Genomic DNA, 17,637 nt, shown 5'->3' on the forward strand with positions numbered 1-17,637 from the left:
CTGTATGCCAACATCTCAAGTGAACTTGAGACCAGGTATCCGGAGGCTTTGCTCATTACAGCCGGGGACTTTCACCAGGCCAACCTCAGAAAGGCGCTGCCAAAGTTATACCATCATGTCTCCTGCCCCGCTAGAGGCCTAAATATACTTGACCACTGCTACACAGCAGTCAAGGATGCCTACCGTTCCGTCCCACGACCTTACTTTGGAAAATCAGACCATCAGGCTGTACTCCTCCTCCCGGCTTACAAACAGAAACTGAAGCAGGAGGTCACGGTGTCAAAAGTAGTGTCACGTTGGACGGAGGAAACGGATGCGGTCCTCCGTGATTGCTTTGAATCGGTGGACTGGTTAGTATTCAAGGACTCGACAGCTAACCTTGATGAGTATGCCTCAGCTGTCACGGACTTTATCTGGAAATGCACAGAGGACTGTGTGTCTTACAAGATGATTCGAATATTCCCTAACCAGAAACCTTGGATGAATTATGAGGTCAATTCCATTTTGAAGGCCAGAGCTGCGGCTTTTAGGTCCGGGGATACTAGTCGCTACACGGAATCCAGGCGTGAACTCCGGAAAGCCATTAAGGGCGCCAAGAGGCAATATCAAGCCAAGTTGGAAGCCCAGGCTAACCAAGGGATGCCGGTAGACTATGGCAGGGTCTAAATGAGATCACTGGACGCAAAGAAAAAGCTGGGAATATCAATAACTGTGGCGCTTCTCTTCCTGACGAACTTAATGTATTCTACGCAAGATTCGAACAGAAGAGGATCGTCCCGCTCCCTCCAGATAAACCGGACCTGGTGGCATCGAGATTCATTGTCACCAAGGAGGACGTTAGAAGAGCCTTCCTGAAGATAACTCCAAGGAAGGCGATGGGCCCAGATGGCGTCCCAGGACGGGTTCTCCGGGCCTGTGCAAGCGAGCTAGCTGGAGTGTTTGCTGAGATCTTCAACTGCTCCTTGCTTCAGTCTAAGATCCCATCGTGTTTTAAGAAAGCAACAATAATCCCAGTGCTGAAGAAGAGCAAGGTGGCATGCCTGAATGACTATCGACCTGTGGCTCTGACATCAATTACTCTGAAGTACTTCGAATGATTGGTTATGGCACACATCAACCACAGCCTATCGGTCAACCTCGATGCTTTGCAATTCACCTACTGGAGCAACAGGTCAACGGCAGATGCCATCTCTCTGGCCCTGCATTCCTCCTTAGAACACCTGAAGAATAAAGACGCATACGTAAGGCTCCTTTTCATTGACTACAGTTCTGACTTTAATACCATCATGCCAAATAAACTGATTCCTAAGCTCCGGAACCTTGGCCTTAGCACTCAGATCTGCAGCTGGATCTTCAAATTCCTCTGTTACGTACCCCGTAACTGGGTTGCCAAACCAGCAGAAATGGACCACTCAGTTGGAGTCTGGATTACTGGAACTAAGAAAGTTTTAATAAAGAAATAAGTAACACAGTACTCTAATAGTAAGGATATAAATGCAACAGGTTAGCAATGAATAAACACACATGTACACAGAACTAGGATAATAGGGTCAATCAGCTCTATCGCAGTCTAGGGGTAAGATGTTCAATCACAAGTGACAGAGTTCAGTTTAGTTCAGTTCACAGTAATCGCTGTCGTGCCGTTGGGGAGAGAGAGAGAGAGCGAATGCTGATATTCAAATCGGATTCAACAGACCTTTGATATTCCTCGCAGTTAGCTTTCGGGCGAGCCCTTTGTAATGTCTTCTGAAGTCACCGACTGTGACCCCTCCGTTTCAGATACGATCGTTCCTCTGCGGTGAACCCGGCACCCAGGCAAGAGTGGACACACACACCAGGTTCCTGCCGACCGTATCTTTCCACCCTGTGCATCTATGGCTGGTCCCGCCACCAGTCCTCCAAAAACTCCCACCGACTTGTTGGGGGGCACACCGCTTCCAGGGTCTGGTCACCTCGTGGTGTCGTGTGTGGTGCCTTAGCGAACCTGCCCCTTTTTATCCCCCTGCTGGGGTATCGCCTGTCCATCACACTTCAAACAGTTCAGCGTTCTAAAGGAGCCGGTCTTGACAATACTCAGACCGGTGTCTCCTTCCGTTAAACTCTCTCGTCTCTTCATTAACATTTCCAAATGCTGCTCCATTGTCTTACTTATCTCTCTCTCCTGAAGACAGGTGGCAGATCAACTGTTGATCCCACTGGTGCTAGCACAGGACAGTTAATATCTTAGTCTGTGTGTACTTTTGTAACCCTCTTTCATCACACCTCATAGACAGGACCCAGGCTGTAAGAATAGGGGACAGGCTCTCCTCTACAATCACTCTGAGCACTGGTGCCCCACAAAGCTGTGTACTCAGCCTCCTGCTGTACTCACTGAACACTCATGATTGTGTAGCCAAGTTTCCATCGAACTCAATATATAAGTTTGCTGATGACACAACAATTGAAGGCCGTATCTCGGGTAGATATATATATTGGCCAGATTTGGGAACAGCTTCTTTCCAACTGTGATAAGACTGCTGAACAGATCCTGACCTGGATCTGGGCCATACCCTCCAAATATCCGGACCTGCCTCTCGGTTTTTTTGCACTACCTTACTTTCCATTTTTCTATTTTCTATTTATGATTTATAATTTATATTTTTAATATTTAAAATTGATTTGTAATCCAGGGAGTGGGAAGCGCTGAATCAAATACCACTGTGGTGATTGTACGTTTTAGTATCAATTGTTTGGCGACAATAAAGTATAAAGTAATGATGAGTTTGAATACAGAGAGGAAATTAAGAACCTGGTGGCATGGTGCGAAGACAATAACCTATCCCTCACTGTCAGCAAGACGAAGGAATTGGTTGTTGACTTCAGAAGGAGTAGCGGACCACACGACCCAATTTACATCAGTGGTGCGCAAGTGGAACAGATCAAAAGCTTTAAGTTCCTCGGGGTCAGAATCACAAATGACCTGACTTGGACCAACCAAGCAGATTCCACTGCCAAGAAGGCCCATCAGCGCCTTTACTTCCTGAGAAAACTAAAGAAATTTGGCCTGTCCCCTAAAACCTTCACTAATTTTTATAGATGCACCATAGAAAGCATTCTTCTAGGGTGCATCACAACCTGGTATGGAAGTTGTCCTGTCCAAGACCGGAAGAAGCTGCAAAAGATCGTGAACACGGTGCAGCACATCACACAAGCCAATCTTCCATCCTTGGACTCTGTCGGAGCAGTGCTGCCAGGATAATCAAGGACACGACCCACCCAGCCAACACACTTTTCATCCCTCTTTCCTCCGGGAGAAGGCTCAGGAGCTTGAAGACTCGTACGACCAGATTTGGGAACAGCTTCTTTCCGGCTGTGATAAGACTGCTGAATGCATCCTGACCTGGATCTGGGCCGTACCCTCCAAATATCCGGACCTGCCTCTTGGTTTTTTTGTACTACCTTACTTTCCATTTTCTATTTTCTATTTATGATTTATAATTAAAATTTTTAATATTTACTATCGATTTGTGTTCCAGGGAGCGGGAAGCGCAGAATCAAATATCGCTGTGATGGTTGTACTTTCTAGTATCAATTGTTTGGCGACAATAAAGTATAAAGTAAAGTATAATTCAATAACTTCCACAATCTATTCATTGGGCAGAATTTTGGAAGCAAGATGACTAAATAAGGAACATAACTAAATGGCAACTTAAACCTTGGCTGTTCTCAAGTAGAACTTATCCATTGGCTTAACTTATTCGGCGTTATGTGGGCGGCCTTCCTGACCTTCCACTGTAAGGAGTGAGACATAGGAGCAGATCCAGGCTATTCAGCCTATCTAGTCTGCTTTGTCATTCATGCTGGATGTGAGAAAGGAAAGAGATGATTGTGGGGAAGACTAGAGCCCAAAAAGATCTTCTGCATGGCAGATGATAATGTTGGCTTCTACATCTAACCTGAACCCTAACCCTAATGCGAGGCCCAGAGACATCAAATGCTCCCCATAGGTTAGCCCTTTCATTCCCAGAATCATTCTCTTGAACCTTCTCTGGACCCTGCGATGCGCATAAATAAGGGAACAAAAAACCAATGCCTTTTAAAGCCTCAGTGTTACATCCTTGCTCTTATGTTCTTGTCCTCTTGAAATAAATGCTAGCATTGCATTTGCTGAGTAAAGGTGTTGATATCCAATGATTGGGTGAGATTCTTTAGACTTAAAAGTAATGGCAGAGGAGTAGGAGTTCTGAATTTCTTTTCATACCAGAGTTCTGGACTTCACTATTTGTAATTGTGGTGATGCAGAAAATTTAATCCAATTTTAAGAAATACAATCAGTAGCCACTTCATTAGGTACCTCCTGTTTTTAGTAAAATGACCACTGAGTGTATTTTCACAGTCTTCTGCTGCTGTAGCCCATCCACTTCAAGTTTCGATACGTTCTGCGTTCAGAGATGCTCTTCTGCACACCACTACTGTAACACATGGTTATTTGAGTTACTGTCACTTTCCTGTCAGCTTGAACTAATCTGGCCATCCTCTTCTGACTTCTCTCACAAGGCATTTTTCCCCACAGAACTGCCACTCACTGGATTTTTTTTTTTCACTTTTTGCACCATTCTCTGTAAACTGGAGACTGTTGTGTGTGAAAGTACCAGGAGATCAGCAGTTCCTGAGGTACTCAAACCACCTTATTTGACACCATGGTCAAGGTCATTTAGATCACGTTTCTTCCCCATTCTGATGTTTGGTCTGAACAATGACTGAACCTCTTGATCATGTCTGCATACATTTATGCATTGAGTTGCTGTCACATGATTGGATAATTAGATGTTTGCATTAATGTACAGGTGTTCCAAATAAATTGGCCATTGAGTATAAAATACTGTATGCTGTCTGATGTAGAAAGAAAGTGGTATCTTAGAGAATAGCTCTTCCTTGGCTTGGGAGGGAGACAGTGGACCGTATCATATTTGTCAGTGTTCTGTTATTTGTTATACCGCAAGTATAAAAAAAGCTCCAGCATCGTAGAAATATGACTTGTCAATTGAATCACTTACGTTGGCTATATATTGAATTTTCCCTAATATATTGCCTCTAAAATTTATAATAGACTGCATTAAGAAGGAGAACACTGGAATTAACCAGATTTTTTCTTCCTGACTCTTTCCCCTCTCCATTCCTAGATGGAATTCTTTTTTGTCAGATGAGATTTATCTTTCCCGTTCTGAAGAAAAACAAACGAGTCTGTGGTTCTTATAAAATATTAAAATTAGGTGTGTGGGAAGGGGTTGAAAGGCCTTGTGTTTTCATTTGAGTTTAAAATATGAAATGTATATTAAAATGGATAGCTCTTCCAGAGATAGCAGGAATGTGACTTGTGAACTGCCCGTTACGCCGCTGGCATTCGTGCGGCGGTGAAGGTCCTCCATCTCTGGTGGTGCTTAGGGCTTTCTTCATCATGCCCGATCTTCCTCTCCGTTTCAGTACTGTCAGTCATGCAAGTCTCAGGTGGAGACTCAAGAATACAGTCACACTCAAATGTGGAAAGGTTCTTCAGTGGTTCTGTAACGATTTTGTTTGACCAGTCAGGGTTGTTAGCCCTGAGCTCAATATCTGAACCTAGAGAACTAGTTAGTCTGGCCTCTAGTCCCACCTTTCGTCAGGTGCTCTGGTCCCGCACTGCTCAGTCCAACAGGACTGTACAAAAGATTTCTGAATGGACGTTGAACCTGTGAACACCTCCTCACTATTTTCCACTCTGTTTGCACTACTTATTTAATATAATTTTATACAGATTGCAATTTATAGCTTTTTTATTATTACGTACTGCTGACTAATGTGGGTCTCTATTGCCCACGTTGACAAATGCAGGAGTTTGAGCAGACAGCACAGTACTGTGCAAAAGTCTTAGGCACATGTATATAACTAGGGTTGTTTGTAAATCTGGTGGGAGCAAAGGATATTGGGAATGGCAAGGGTGGAGCACCACGGGAGGGGTGGGGGTGGAGTTGTGTGCAGACACACCCAGCCCTGAGACGCCACTGTGATTCCAAGCAATTGGTTTATAGATCATTACAGAATGTCTCTTAGGTGTTTCCCGCTTCCTCCATTTTCCTTCCCCTTTTCCCAACCATGATTTCCTGCTCCCTGCCCCCTTCCCATTCTCAGTCCACAGAAGAGATCCATATCAGAATCTGGTTTATCATCACTCACATATGTCATGAAATTTGTTTTTTTTTGTGGCAGCTGTACAGTACATAAAATTACTACAGTGCTATGCAATGGTCTTGGGCACCTTACCTATACATATGTGCCTCAGACTTTTACACAGTACTGTCTACCTTGCTAATAACTGATCCTTTTATTACAGATGAGCAATAAGTGTCAGCCTTGCTAGCAGTCCAAAAGTTCATGTTTAGTTTAGTTCGTAGTTTACACTATTCAAATTTTACTTGGTTTTGAGTTTTTCTCATTTTAAATTGACTAAATTAAAATTTTAAGCCATTAAAATTAAATGCTTTGGAGACAACTTTTTGCACTGATGTAATAGTTTGACTGTGGATTGCACTTTGTGGCAGACTGTTGAAATCTTTTTACTTGAATCTTTCGGTCACATTTTCATGAGCAAGTGTATAATCATTAGCAAACTGCAGAGGTATTTATTCTGTGCATAGATGTAGTTTGAAAAGAGTTTTTGTATCCTGCCCTGTGTTCTGAGTTTGAATTTGGTCTGTCTTTCAGGTTTGAGTTTCTGCAGCCCTGGCATCAGTACAATGCTTACTATGAGTTCAAAAAGCAGTACTTCTCTCAGAAAGAAGGCTACAGTATCCAGCAGGTATGGAGAAAGTAGTTAAAGCACTTGCTTGCTCTGTGAAGCTGAAAATAACTTTTATTTGAGTGTTAATAGGAGAGAGGCTTGGGATTCAGACGATGTTCCGATGCAGGTGCCAGAGAAGTATTAGTGACATCTTGAAAGATCCCATGCACCCTGCTCAGCAATTGTTTGTCCCACTCCCATCAGGGAGGAGGATACATAGCATCCACATCAGCACCACCAGACTCAAAAACAGTTTCTTTCCTCGAGAAGTAAGGCTGATCAACACCTCCACCCACTAACCCATCTCTCCACATCCCCAACCACTGCTACTTTATCATTTCTTGTCAGAGTCACCTTATGTGCCTAGTGTCACTTGATGGACATAGAATCAATCAATGGATATAAGGTATCTTATGGATTAATATTTTTTAAATTATTATTGTGTTTGTTTGCTTTGTGATGCATTGAATCCAGAGTAACAATTATTTTGTTCTCCTTACACTATTGTCCAGGAAATGAGATTAAACAATCTGGAGTCTCAGATTTTGGTCCCAGCTTAGCTGAGGAATTTTCAGTCATCTACTTAAATAAATTTGGAATAAAAAGCACGTTTCTGAAAGGGTGACCGTCTAACAACTAAATTACCATGAAAGCCACTTGATTCACTGATGCCTTTCAGGAAAGTAATTGGCAGACCCACACTCAGTAGCCACTTTATTAGGTACATATATACAACTGCTTGTAAATTCAGTATTGTTGCCAATAATATGCCCATTTATTTGAACACTTATTGCTGTGTTTTCTGTAGTAATTCATTTTGTAGTAATTCTGTGCAACAACTTAATACATAAAAGCATGCAGACATGGTCAAGAGGTTCAGTTGTTCAGACCAAATATCAGAGTGGGGAAGAAATGTGATCTAAGTGAGATTTGACTGTGGAATTATTGTTGGTGGCAGGCGGGGTGTTTTTGAGTATCTCAGAAACTTCTGCTCTCCTGAGATTTTCACTTGTAACAGTCTCTAGATTAGGGGTTCCCAGCCTTCTTTAAGCCATGGACCCTTACCATTAACCAAGGAGTCTGGCGCCTTTGTTGGGAACCCCTGCTCTAGAGTTTACAGAAAGGTCAGCACTGTAGCGTAGTGGTTATCACATTTTCCAGTACCAGTGACACGGGTTCAATTGCCGCCACTGCCTGTAAGGAGTTTTTGCGTTCTCCCTGTGACTGCTGGGGTTTCTGCTAGTGCTCCAGTTTCTTCCCCCAGTCCAAACATGTACCAGTTGGTAGGTTAATTGTTCATTGTAAATTGTCCAGCGGCTAGGCCAGGATCAGATCAAGGAATTGCTGAGCGGCACAGCTCAGTGTATCTCAATAAGTCATTTAATTTAATTAAAAAAAACTAAAAACAGAGGGTGGTTCAGTGGGTGAAATCATCTTGTTAATGAGAGAGGTCAGAGGAGAATGCCCAGACTGGTTCAAGCTGACCAGAAGGCAACAGAACTCAAATAACCACGTGTTACAATAGTGGTGTGCAGAAGAGTTTCTCTGAATGCACTTCACGTCGAACCTTGAAGTGGATGAACTACAGCAGCAATAGACCATGAACATACACTCAGTAGCTACTTTATTAGGTACAGAACCTGTCTAACAAAATGTCATTGAGTGTATTTGTTGATCGACCATGGTGTGGTTAACTTTTAACTACCCTCCGGAATAGCTTTGTGATCCACACTGTTCAGCATCAGTTTGGATCATCAGTGAATGTTGACTTGGTGGATAGATAATAATATGTAGCATCTTTCAGTATCGTTTAGTTTCAACTTTGTGAATTTACTCAAGATGGTCAGCTATTTATTGGCCTATCTTGTGAAATAATTTTGGGTTTTAAAATTCTGAAATCATCTGAAAAGGAGCAGTGTTATTTTGGGTAAACTGAATGCAGAATGCAGGTTGTTTGTCAGTGCAGAAGTCCAAAACAAATTTCAGGGTTGAGTTTCAAAGTTCAAAGTAAAATTTATTATCGGAGTGCATACAACTCTGAGATTCTTTTACCTGTGGGCATACTCAGCAAATCTACGGAATAATAACAGTAAACAGGATCAGTGAAAGAGCATGAATATAGAAGACAACGAATTGTTGGAATGTAACGATAAATAATAACAATAAATAATGAGAGCATGAATAACAAGGGAAAGAGTCCTTAAAGTGAGATCATTGGATGTGGGAACGTCTCAATAAATGAGTGCAATTATCCTCTTTTGTTTAAGAGCCTGATGGTTGAGGGTGGTAACTGTTCGTGAACATGGTGGTACAAGTCCTGAGGTTCTTGTACCTTTTGCCTGATGGCAGCAGCAAGAAAAGAGCAGGGCCTGGGTGGTGGGGATTTCTGATGGATTGCTTTCCTACGGCAACATTTCATGTAGATGTGCTCAGTGGTTGGGAGGGCTTCACTGGGCGGAATCCACTACCTTTTGTAGGGTATTCCATTCAAAGGCATTGATGTTCCCATACCTGGCCGTAGTGCAGACAGTCAGTACACTCTCCACTACATATTTGTCAAGGCTTTTGATGTCATGCTGAGTCTTCTTAGCCTTCTAAGGAAGTAGGGCACTGTTGTGCTTTTCTTCTTTGCAATTACATTTATAAGAGGATCCAGGACAGATCCTGTTGAGGTAATGACACCCAGGAACTTAAAGTTACTGACACACACTGTTTCCCCTCTCCAATCCTGCAATGAGGACTGGCTCCTGGACTCCTGTTTTCCCTCTACTGCAGTCAGTTCCATGGTCTTGCTGCCATTGAGGGAGAGGTGGTGGTTATGATGCCACTCAGCCAAATTTTCAACTCCCTCCACTTACTTACTGGCATTTATCGTGAATTGTTATCTTTGTTCAGCAGTACAATGCAATATATAATATAAGAGGAATAAACACAAGAATTACAGTGAGTATATATATTAACTAGTTAAATTAACTAAGTACTGCAAAAGTAGAAATTAAAAAGTGGCAAGGTAGTATTCATGGATTCAATGTCCATTCAGAAATCAGGTGGCAGAGGGGAAGAAGCTGCTTCTGAATCGTGAGTGTGTGCGTTCAGGCTCCTGAACCTCCTCCCTGATGGTAGCAATGAGAAGGGGCTACGTCCTGGGTGATGGGGGTCCTGAATGATGAACACTGCCTTTTTGAGGCATCGCTGCTTGAAGATGTCCTGGATACTACGGAGGCTAGTGTCCATGATGGAACTGACTAAGTTTACAACTCTCTGCAGCTTACTTTGATCCTGTTTGGTAGCCTCCTCACCCGCCCCCCATACCAGACAGTGATGCAGCCATTTAGAATGCTCTCCAGAGTACATCTATAGAAGCTTGTAAGTGTCTTTGGTGACAAACTGAATCTTCTCAGACTCCTAATGAACTATAGCCACTACTGTGCCTTCTTTGTAGCTGCACTGATATGTTGGATCCAGGATTATTGACACCCAGGAACCTGAAGTTGCTCACTTTTTCCACTTCTGATCCCTCGATGAGGACTGGTTTCTTTTCCCTCAGCTTACCCTTTCTGAAGTCCACAATCAGTTCTTCGGTCTCACTGACGCCGAGTGCAGGGTTGTTGCTGCAACAAACAGTGTGTTTATAGATTTTCACCTTCCTGCTTGGGTTTGAGTTGTGCTTGACTGCTCTTTATTGAAACTTATTGCTTTTTATTTATTGGACAGTTTTTGGTGGTGGAGTGGATTGAATCCAGAAATTTCTGTTACGTTGCATTATACATGAATCTAAGTTTGGGTAGTAATTGCTTTATGGATAAAAGGTAATGTAATTGAAAAAGGTTGTGTTATCAGCCAAAGTGAGATTTAGCAATTAAAAAGGGCAGCGAGACCTGTTTGGTTCTAAATAGTGGCTGAATATTTCTGAGGATGGAACAGAACTTGTGCTGGGACGCACTAAGTAGCTTTAGTTGCATGGCTGATTAGACGCACTAGCTCTAATTTGTTTTCATTGTAACATGAGCGTAATAAATATTAGCACCTGGAATCAGATATGCATAAAGAATATAGATATGGCATTGTGCAGGTCTTTCATTTCACCGGAACTTCTTAAATAGTTTGTTACCATAGTGTGAACACTGTTTACCTTCATATCAAGACATGTCATCACAAATAGAATAGTTTTGTATTGAAAGAGTGGATATAATATCATTGCTTGGAAGATCATACCTCTAATTTCATGCTTGTTGGCTGTGAAACCTCGTTGACGCTTCTTATGACTGCTCTCATGTCGCAGATCAGCGTGAATTCTAAGTTTGTAAATTACACCGACAGGAATATTTACAGCCATGAAATAATTTCACGTTCATGACAATGGTAACTGTCAATCCTTTACTAGATGGGTGCAGTGCAGTCAGGGTGGTTGCAATTCATGCAGCGTTTACAGATGCTTCGCATTGTGATACATTTCCCAATCGTTTTTTTACGATGTTTCTTCGAGAAGATACTGTGTCCTCATCTCCATACTGAGAATGTACTGCTGCACCATGGTTAAAAACAGTCATAGTATTTACCTTATGCCACAGTATCTCTTCCCATTGAACAGAGCCACACAACCTTTTTCCATGTTCCGTGTACTACTGAAATGTGATGACAGATTTTGACTCTCCCACTCTTTATGGGAGTGAGTTCCAGAATCCTTTTGCCAATTTGGGAGAAAAATGTTTTGCGTCATCTGCCTTTCTACTAATCATTTTAAATCTGTGCCACTTGGTCTTGCACATCTGCTAAGGAAAATAGTTCCTTCCTGTTTATGCTGTTCAGCTTCCTTTGTAATTTTATGAACCACACTCTTCCACCTCTTCTTTCCAAAGATGACAACATGTCATATCCAATTTTCTGCTGTAGCTGCAGTATTTCAGTTCCAGTTTTTTGCGCCCTTTCTAGCTGTATTCCAATTACTATTGTACGCAGTTCTAGCATAACCTACCTGGGGGAAGCAACAGTGACTGTGCCTCTGGCACAGAGTCTTTCCCTGTGGCTCAGAAGAGTAGGGAAAGGAAGAGGATGGCAGCAGTGATAGGGAATTTTATAGTTGGGGGTCAAACAGGGGATTCTGTGGATGCAGGAAAGAAACACAGATGGCAGTTTTTAGCTTCCCAGGTGCCAGGGTCCGGGATGTTTCTGATCATGTCCACGATATCCTGAAGTGGGAAGGTGAACAGCCTGAGGTCGTGGTACGTATTTGTACCAAAAACCTAGGTAGGAAAAGGGAGGAGGTCCTGAAAACAAACTACAGGGAATTGGAAAGGAAGTTGAGAAGCAGGACCTCAAAGATAGTAATTTCAGGATTGCTGCCTGTGCCACGCGACAGTGAGTATAGGAATAGAGTAAGATGGAGGATAAATGCATGGCTGAGGGATTGGAGCATGGGGCAGGGCTTCAGATTTCTGGATCATTGGGACCTCTTTTGGGGCAGGTGTGACCTGTACAAAAAGGACTGGTTGTACTTGAGTCTGAGGGGGACCAATATCCTGGCAAGAAGGTTTGCTAAGGCTATTGGGGAGAGTTTAAACTAGAATTGCTGGTGGTGAGAACCGTACTGAAGAGACGGAGGAAGGGGCAGTTGGCTCACAAATAGAGAAAGCTTGTAGGCCGTGTGAGAGGGAGGATAGGCAGGTGATGGGATGCGCTCATACTGATGGTTTGAGATGTGTCTATTTTAATGCGAAGAGTATTATGAACAAAGCAGATGAGCTTAGAGCGTGGATCATTACTTGGAGCTATGATGTTGTGGCCATTACAGAGACTTGGATGACTCAAGGGTAGGAATAGTTACATGGAGTGCCAGGCTTCAGATGTTTCAGAAAGGACAGGAAGGGAGGCAAAAGAGGTGGGGATGTGGCACTGCTGATCAGAGATGTGTCACGGCTGCAGAAAAAGAGGAAGACATGGAGGGATTGTCTACGGAGTCTCTGTGGGTGGAAGTTAGGAACAGGAAGGGGTCAAAAACTCTACTTGGGTGTTTTTTATAGACCACCCAATTGTAACAGGGACATCAAGGAGCAGGTAGGGAGATAGATTCTGAAAAGGTGTAATGATAATAGGATTGTTGTGGTGGGAGATTTTAATTTCCCCAATATTGATTTGGCATCTTGCTAGAGCAAGGGGTTTAGATGAGGTGAAGTTTGTTAGGTGTGTTCAGGAAGGTTTCATGACACAATATGTAGATAAGCCTACAAGGGGAGAGGCTATACTTGATCTGGTACTAGAAAATCTGGTCAGGTGTCAGTGGGAGAACATTTTGGAGATAGTGATCATAATTCTATCTCCTTTACCATAGCATTAGAGAGGGATAGGAACAGCAAGTTAGGAAAGCGTTTAATTGAAGTAAGGGGAAATATGAAGCTATCAGGCAGGAACTTGGAAGCATAAATTGGGAACAGATGTTCTCAGGGAAATGTAGAGCGGAAATGTGGCAAATGTTCAGAGGATATTTGTGTGTGACGTTCTGCATAGATACGTTCCAATGAGACAGGGAAAGGATGGAAGAGTACAGGAACCATGGTGTACAAAGGCTGTTGAAAATCTAGTCAAAAAGAAAAAAAGCTTACAAGAGGTTCAAAAACTGTGTAACAATAGAGATCTAGAAGATTATAAGGCTAGCAAGAAGGAACTTAAAAATGAAATTTGGAGAGCCAAAGGGGCCATGAGAAGGCCTTGGCGAGCAGGATTAAGGAAAAGCCCAAGGCATTCTACAAATATGTGAAGAGCAAGTGGATAAGATATGAGAGAATAGGACCAATCAAGTGTGACAGTGGAAAAGTGCGTATGGAATCGGAGGAGATAATGGAGATACTTAATGAATACTTTGCTTCAGTATTCACTACAGAAAAGGACCATGGTGATTGTAGGGATGACTTACAGCAGACTGAAAAGCTTGAGCATGTAGATATTAAGAAAGAGGATGTGCTGGAGCTTTTAGAAAGCATGAAGTTGGATAAGTCACCAGGACCAGACGAGATATACCCCAGGCTACTGCGGGAGGTGAGGGAGGAGATTGCTAATCCTCTGACAATGATCTTTGCATCATCAATGGGGACGAGAGTGATTCCCGAGGATTGGAGGGTTGCAGATGTTGTTCCCTTATTCAAGAAAGGGAGTAGAGATAGCTCAGGAAATTATAGACCAGTGAGTCTCACTTCAGTGGTTGGTAAGTTGATGGAGAAGATCCTGAGAGGCAGGATTTATGAACATTTGGAGAGGCATAATATGACTAGGAATAGTCAGCATGGCTTTGCTTACGAGCCTAATTACATTTTTTGAGGGTGTGACTAAAAACATTGATGAAGGTAGAGCGTGTGGATAGTCAGAGGCTTTTTCCCAGGGCTGAAATGGCTAACACGAGAGGGCACAGTTTTAAGGTGCTTGGAAGTACGTACAGAGGAGATATCAGAGGTAAGTTTTTTACACAGAATGATGAGTGTGTGGAATGGGCTGCCGGCGATGGTGGTGGAGGCGGATACAATCTGGATAGGTACCTGGAGCTTAGAAAAATAGAGGGCTGTGGGTAACCTTAGGTAATTTCCAAAGTAAGTACATGTTCAGCACAGCATTGTGGGGTGAAGGGCTTGTACTGTGCTGTAAGTTTTCTGTTTTCTATGTTTCAACCTGTGCTTCAGTTAATAAAGAAAAACATCCCTTATGCCTTTTTCCTTTTTAACCACTTTACCGATCTCTCTGCTGATTTTAAGCATCTGTGGATATACATTTCATATTTCTACTGCACCACACTACTCGGTATCCTCCCATCATTTTACATGCCTTTTTGCACTCTGGATTACTACTTCTTCGTCTGTGGATTAAAGCCCATTTGCAATCTTTTTGCTCAGTGAACTGGAGCATCCTTGTCTTCCCACCATCTGGAGATTTCCGATTTGTTTTTGATGAAGCGGGCAGTTATTTGGTTGAAGATCAAGATTCAAAGATTTAAAGTACCTTTATTATCAAAGTATGTATGCAGTATACAACCCTGATATTTGTCCTTCCACAGACAGCTGTGATACAAAGAAAATCATGAAACCCATTCAAAGAAAAACAGCAAACCCCCAGCAAGCAAAAAAAAACAAATCACACCAACAGCAAAAAAAGAGCGAAAACCACCAGAATATAAAAGATCAAAGCACCACGTCATCAAAACAGTCCAGGAATGCTCAGTTTTAGCTGAGTTCACTGTGACTGCAGGCCACAGAGCCATATCAAAATCTCACAGAATAGCAACAAAAAAGCTTTATTTGTCATATGTACGTCAAAAAGCTTGTGATGTGCTGGGGGAAGTCTGGAAGTGCCTTTATGCGTTCATTGCCAAAATGGCATGCCTGCAATTACTAAACTTAACCGTACATCTTTGGACTGTGGGAGGAGCCTGGAGGAAAGCCACATGGTCACAGGGAGAAGGTGCAAACTCCTTATAGACAGCGGTGCGAGTTGACCCCCCCCCCCCACCCCGGGATCAGTGATCACTAGCACTGTCGAGCTTTAGGCTAACCAATACGCCACTGTGCCACCAACATTCCACCTGAAACACAAACTGTTTCTCCTCTTCCCATGAGTACAGCTTAATCTGCTGATTATTCCCAGTATTTTCTGCTTTTATTTTTGATTCCCAGCATCTCCAATCTTCAAACATTTTTTCCACAAAATTTTTCCTGACTATACTCATTTAATTGCAAATCAATATGATTCAGTGGTTCCATTTAATATCAGAGAATGTATGTACTATACAATCTGAAATTATTTTTCACAGACATCCACAAAACAGAAAAACCCTAAGAATGAAAGCTGGGAAAATGTTAGAACCCCAAAGCCCCTCTTCCCCCACTTGTTCCAGCAGAAAGTATCACAGTCCCACCACCACCCACCATGCAAGCAATAGTAAATCCGCTGGGGAGATCATGATCTAGAGTCCATCAAAAGCCACTGTTCATTGCAACACTTTGACATCCCACAGGCTCTCTGTCACTAACGACAAAGAGGTATCACTCCTGCCACAGCGAGAGGGGAGGCCAACAGCTCACTGTTCTGAAGTTACAGACTGTAGCATCGTGGTAGATCAGTATATTTTATGTGGGACCCATAGTAATGTGGAGCATATTAATGGACACTGGATACCCCCCCTAATTTTCTTATATTATGTTCATATTATTTTTATTGCTTTGGGTTGTTATTTTGTTCATTCACAATTTGATTAATGTTTAGTTGCACTAGCAACAGTAATATTTTAGGAGGTTAATTGATGGTTACAAGGGGCTAGGCTTGTACAGGCACTTGGGGCAGCTGAGGGGTCCTGGGGGGGCACGGGAGTGCGCACGTGGTGCAGACTGAGACGGCCCGGCAGCATGCATGGTAAGCCGATGCGCTGTGTTCCGGTATTTCCAGAAAGGAAAATAAAGACATTATTTTAAACTTCTGCACACCTGGAAGTCCCTTTTGTGTCCAATTATGCAACATTTAGAAACAGCATGGAACGCATTAAGAGCTGCATGTAGCCTCACTGGTCACTACATGTTAGTCACAAAGCACCTGTCAACTGCTCTGCCAATTTTATGTCTAATTTTCCACCATCCCTTAGATTTGAAAGGTCTTTTTAGTTTTTCACCAACTTATCATGAGCCTGATGTGGGCGATCATGCTCTTCCTTTGTCTATCCATGACCATGATTATTCTTGGCAAATTTTTTTCTACAGAAGTGGTTTGCCATTGCCGCCTTCTGGGCAGTGTCTTCACAAGAAGGGGTGACCCCAGCCATTATCAATACCTTTCAGAGATTGTCTGCTGTCAGTGGTCGCATAACCAGGACTTGTGATGTGCACCAGCTGCTCACATGGCCATCCACAGCTTCACATGATCCTGATTGGGGGGCTACACTTTACCCAAAGTTGACCTGCAGGCTTGTAGAGGAGCGCTTTACATTTCCTTCGGTCAAGACGTACTTCCACCCCACCACCTAATACAGCAGATAATGATGAAGATGATCACGAGCTTAATGACATCGTGATTTATTAGTCCTGAAGAAGGGTCTCAGCCCAAAATGTTGACTGTTTACTCTTTTTCATAGATGCTGCCTGAGATCCTCCAGCATTTTGTGTGTGTTGCTCTGGATATATTAGTATTAACTTATTTGTATTATCCAAATCTGAACAAGCAGTTTCAATCTCTGATCCATTTCTTTGGCTCAATCTGGTCACCCAAGCTGTCTGAGAATGTGAAATATTGCCTTGCCGAATGTTAAACTCGAGGATAAGCTTGATAATGTGAAGCTTGCAAGTGCAGTGTATGAATTTCAATCAGGAAGAGGGGCAATAGCATTTGGAGGAATATTTCTATTGAAATTGCCATAAATTGTACAGTTTAATTTGCTGGATTGGAGAAATGCGTCCAACAACATCATTATCAGAAATGGTCGCCTGTGTACTGATGAAATTAGTAATTGGCGATGTCTGGTGCTTGGATTTTGAGCAGCAGCATTTGTATTTGCCCCGTCCTGCATTCCTGCCACCACCACTACCTCTCTCAGCAACAGTCTGCCCTTTAGCTACATCCTAGAGAGACACAACAAGAGATTCTACAGATGCTGGATATCTTGAGCAGCACACGCAAAATGCTGGAGGAACTCAGCATCTATGGAAATGAATAAACAGTTGATATTGTGGCTGAAACCGTACTTCAGGACCTGGTTTCACCGCTAACCTTGCTGACAGCTTTGGCTGTTGAGCGGAGGTGGGGCCTCACCAGTTGTCAAGAAATTCCTGGAGATCCCGTTCCTGATTACACAGGGAAGGCGTGCACCGTGTCTG

At 42.8% G+C, this 17,637-nt stretch overlaps 1 protein-coding gene across 4 annotated transcripts in view; it reads left to right on the forward strand.

Annotated features, from left to right (window-relative positions):
* The window catches only part of sfswap (splicing factor SWAP), a 189,788-nt gene that overhangs the window by 46,015 nt on the left and 126,136 nt on the right, over nucleotides 1–17,637 (forward strand). For all 4 annotated transcript variants that reach the window (XM_063074057.1, XM_063074058.1, XM_063074056.1 and 1 more), the window contains exon 10: nucleotides 6,721–6,814. In XM_063074057.1, coding sequence (XP_062930127.1) covers nucleotides 6,721–6,814 — 94 coding nt within the window. The remainder of the gene's footprint in view (nucleotides 1–6,720; nucleotides 6,815–17,637) is intronic.

The sequence above is a fragment of the Mobula hypostoma genome, chromosome 21 (genome assembly GCF_963921235.1).
Source record: "Mobula hypostoma chromosome 21, sMobHyp1.1, whole genome shotgun sequence".
NCBI lineage: Eukaryota > Metazoa > Chordata > Chondrichthyes > Myliobatiformes > Myliobatidae > Mobula > Mobula hypostoma.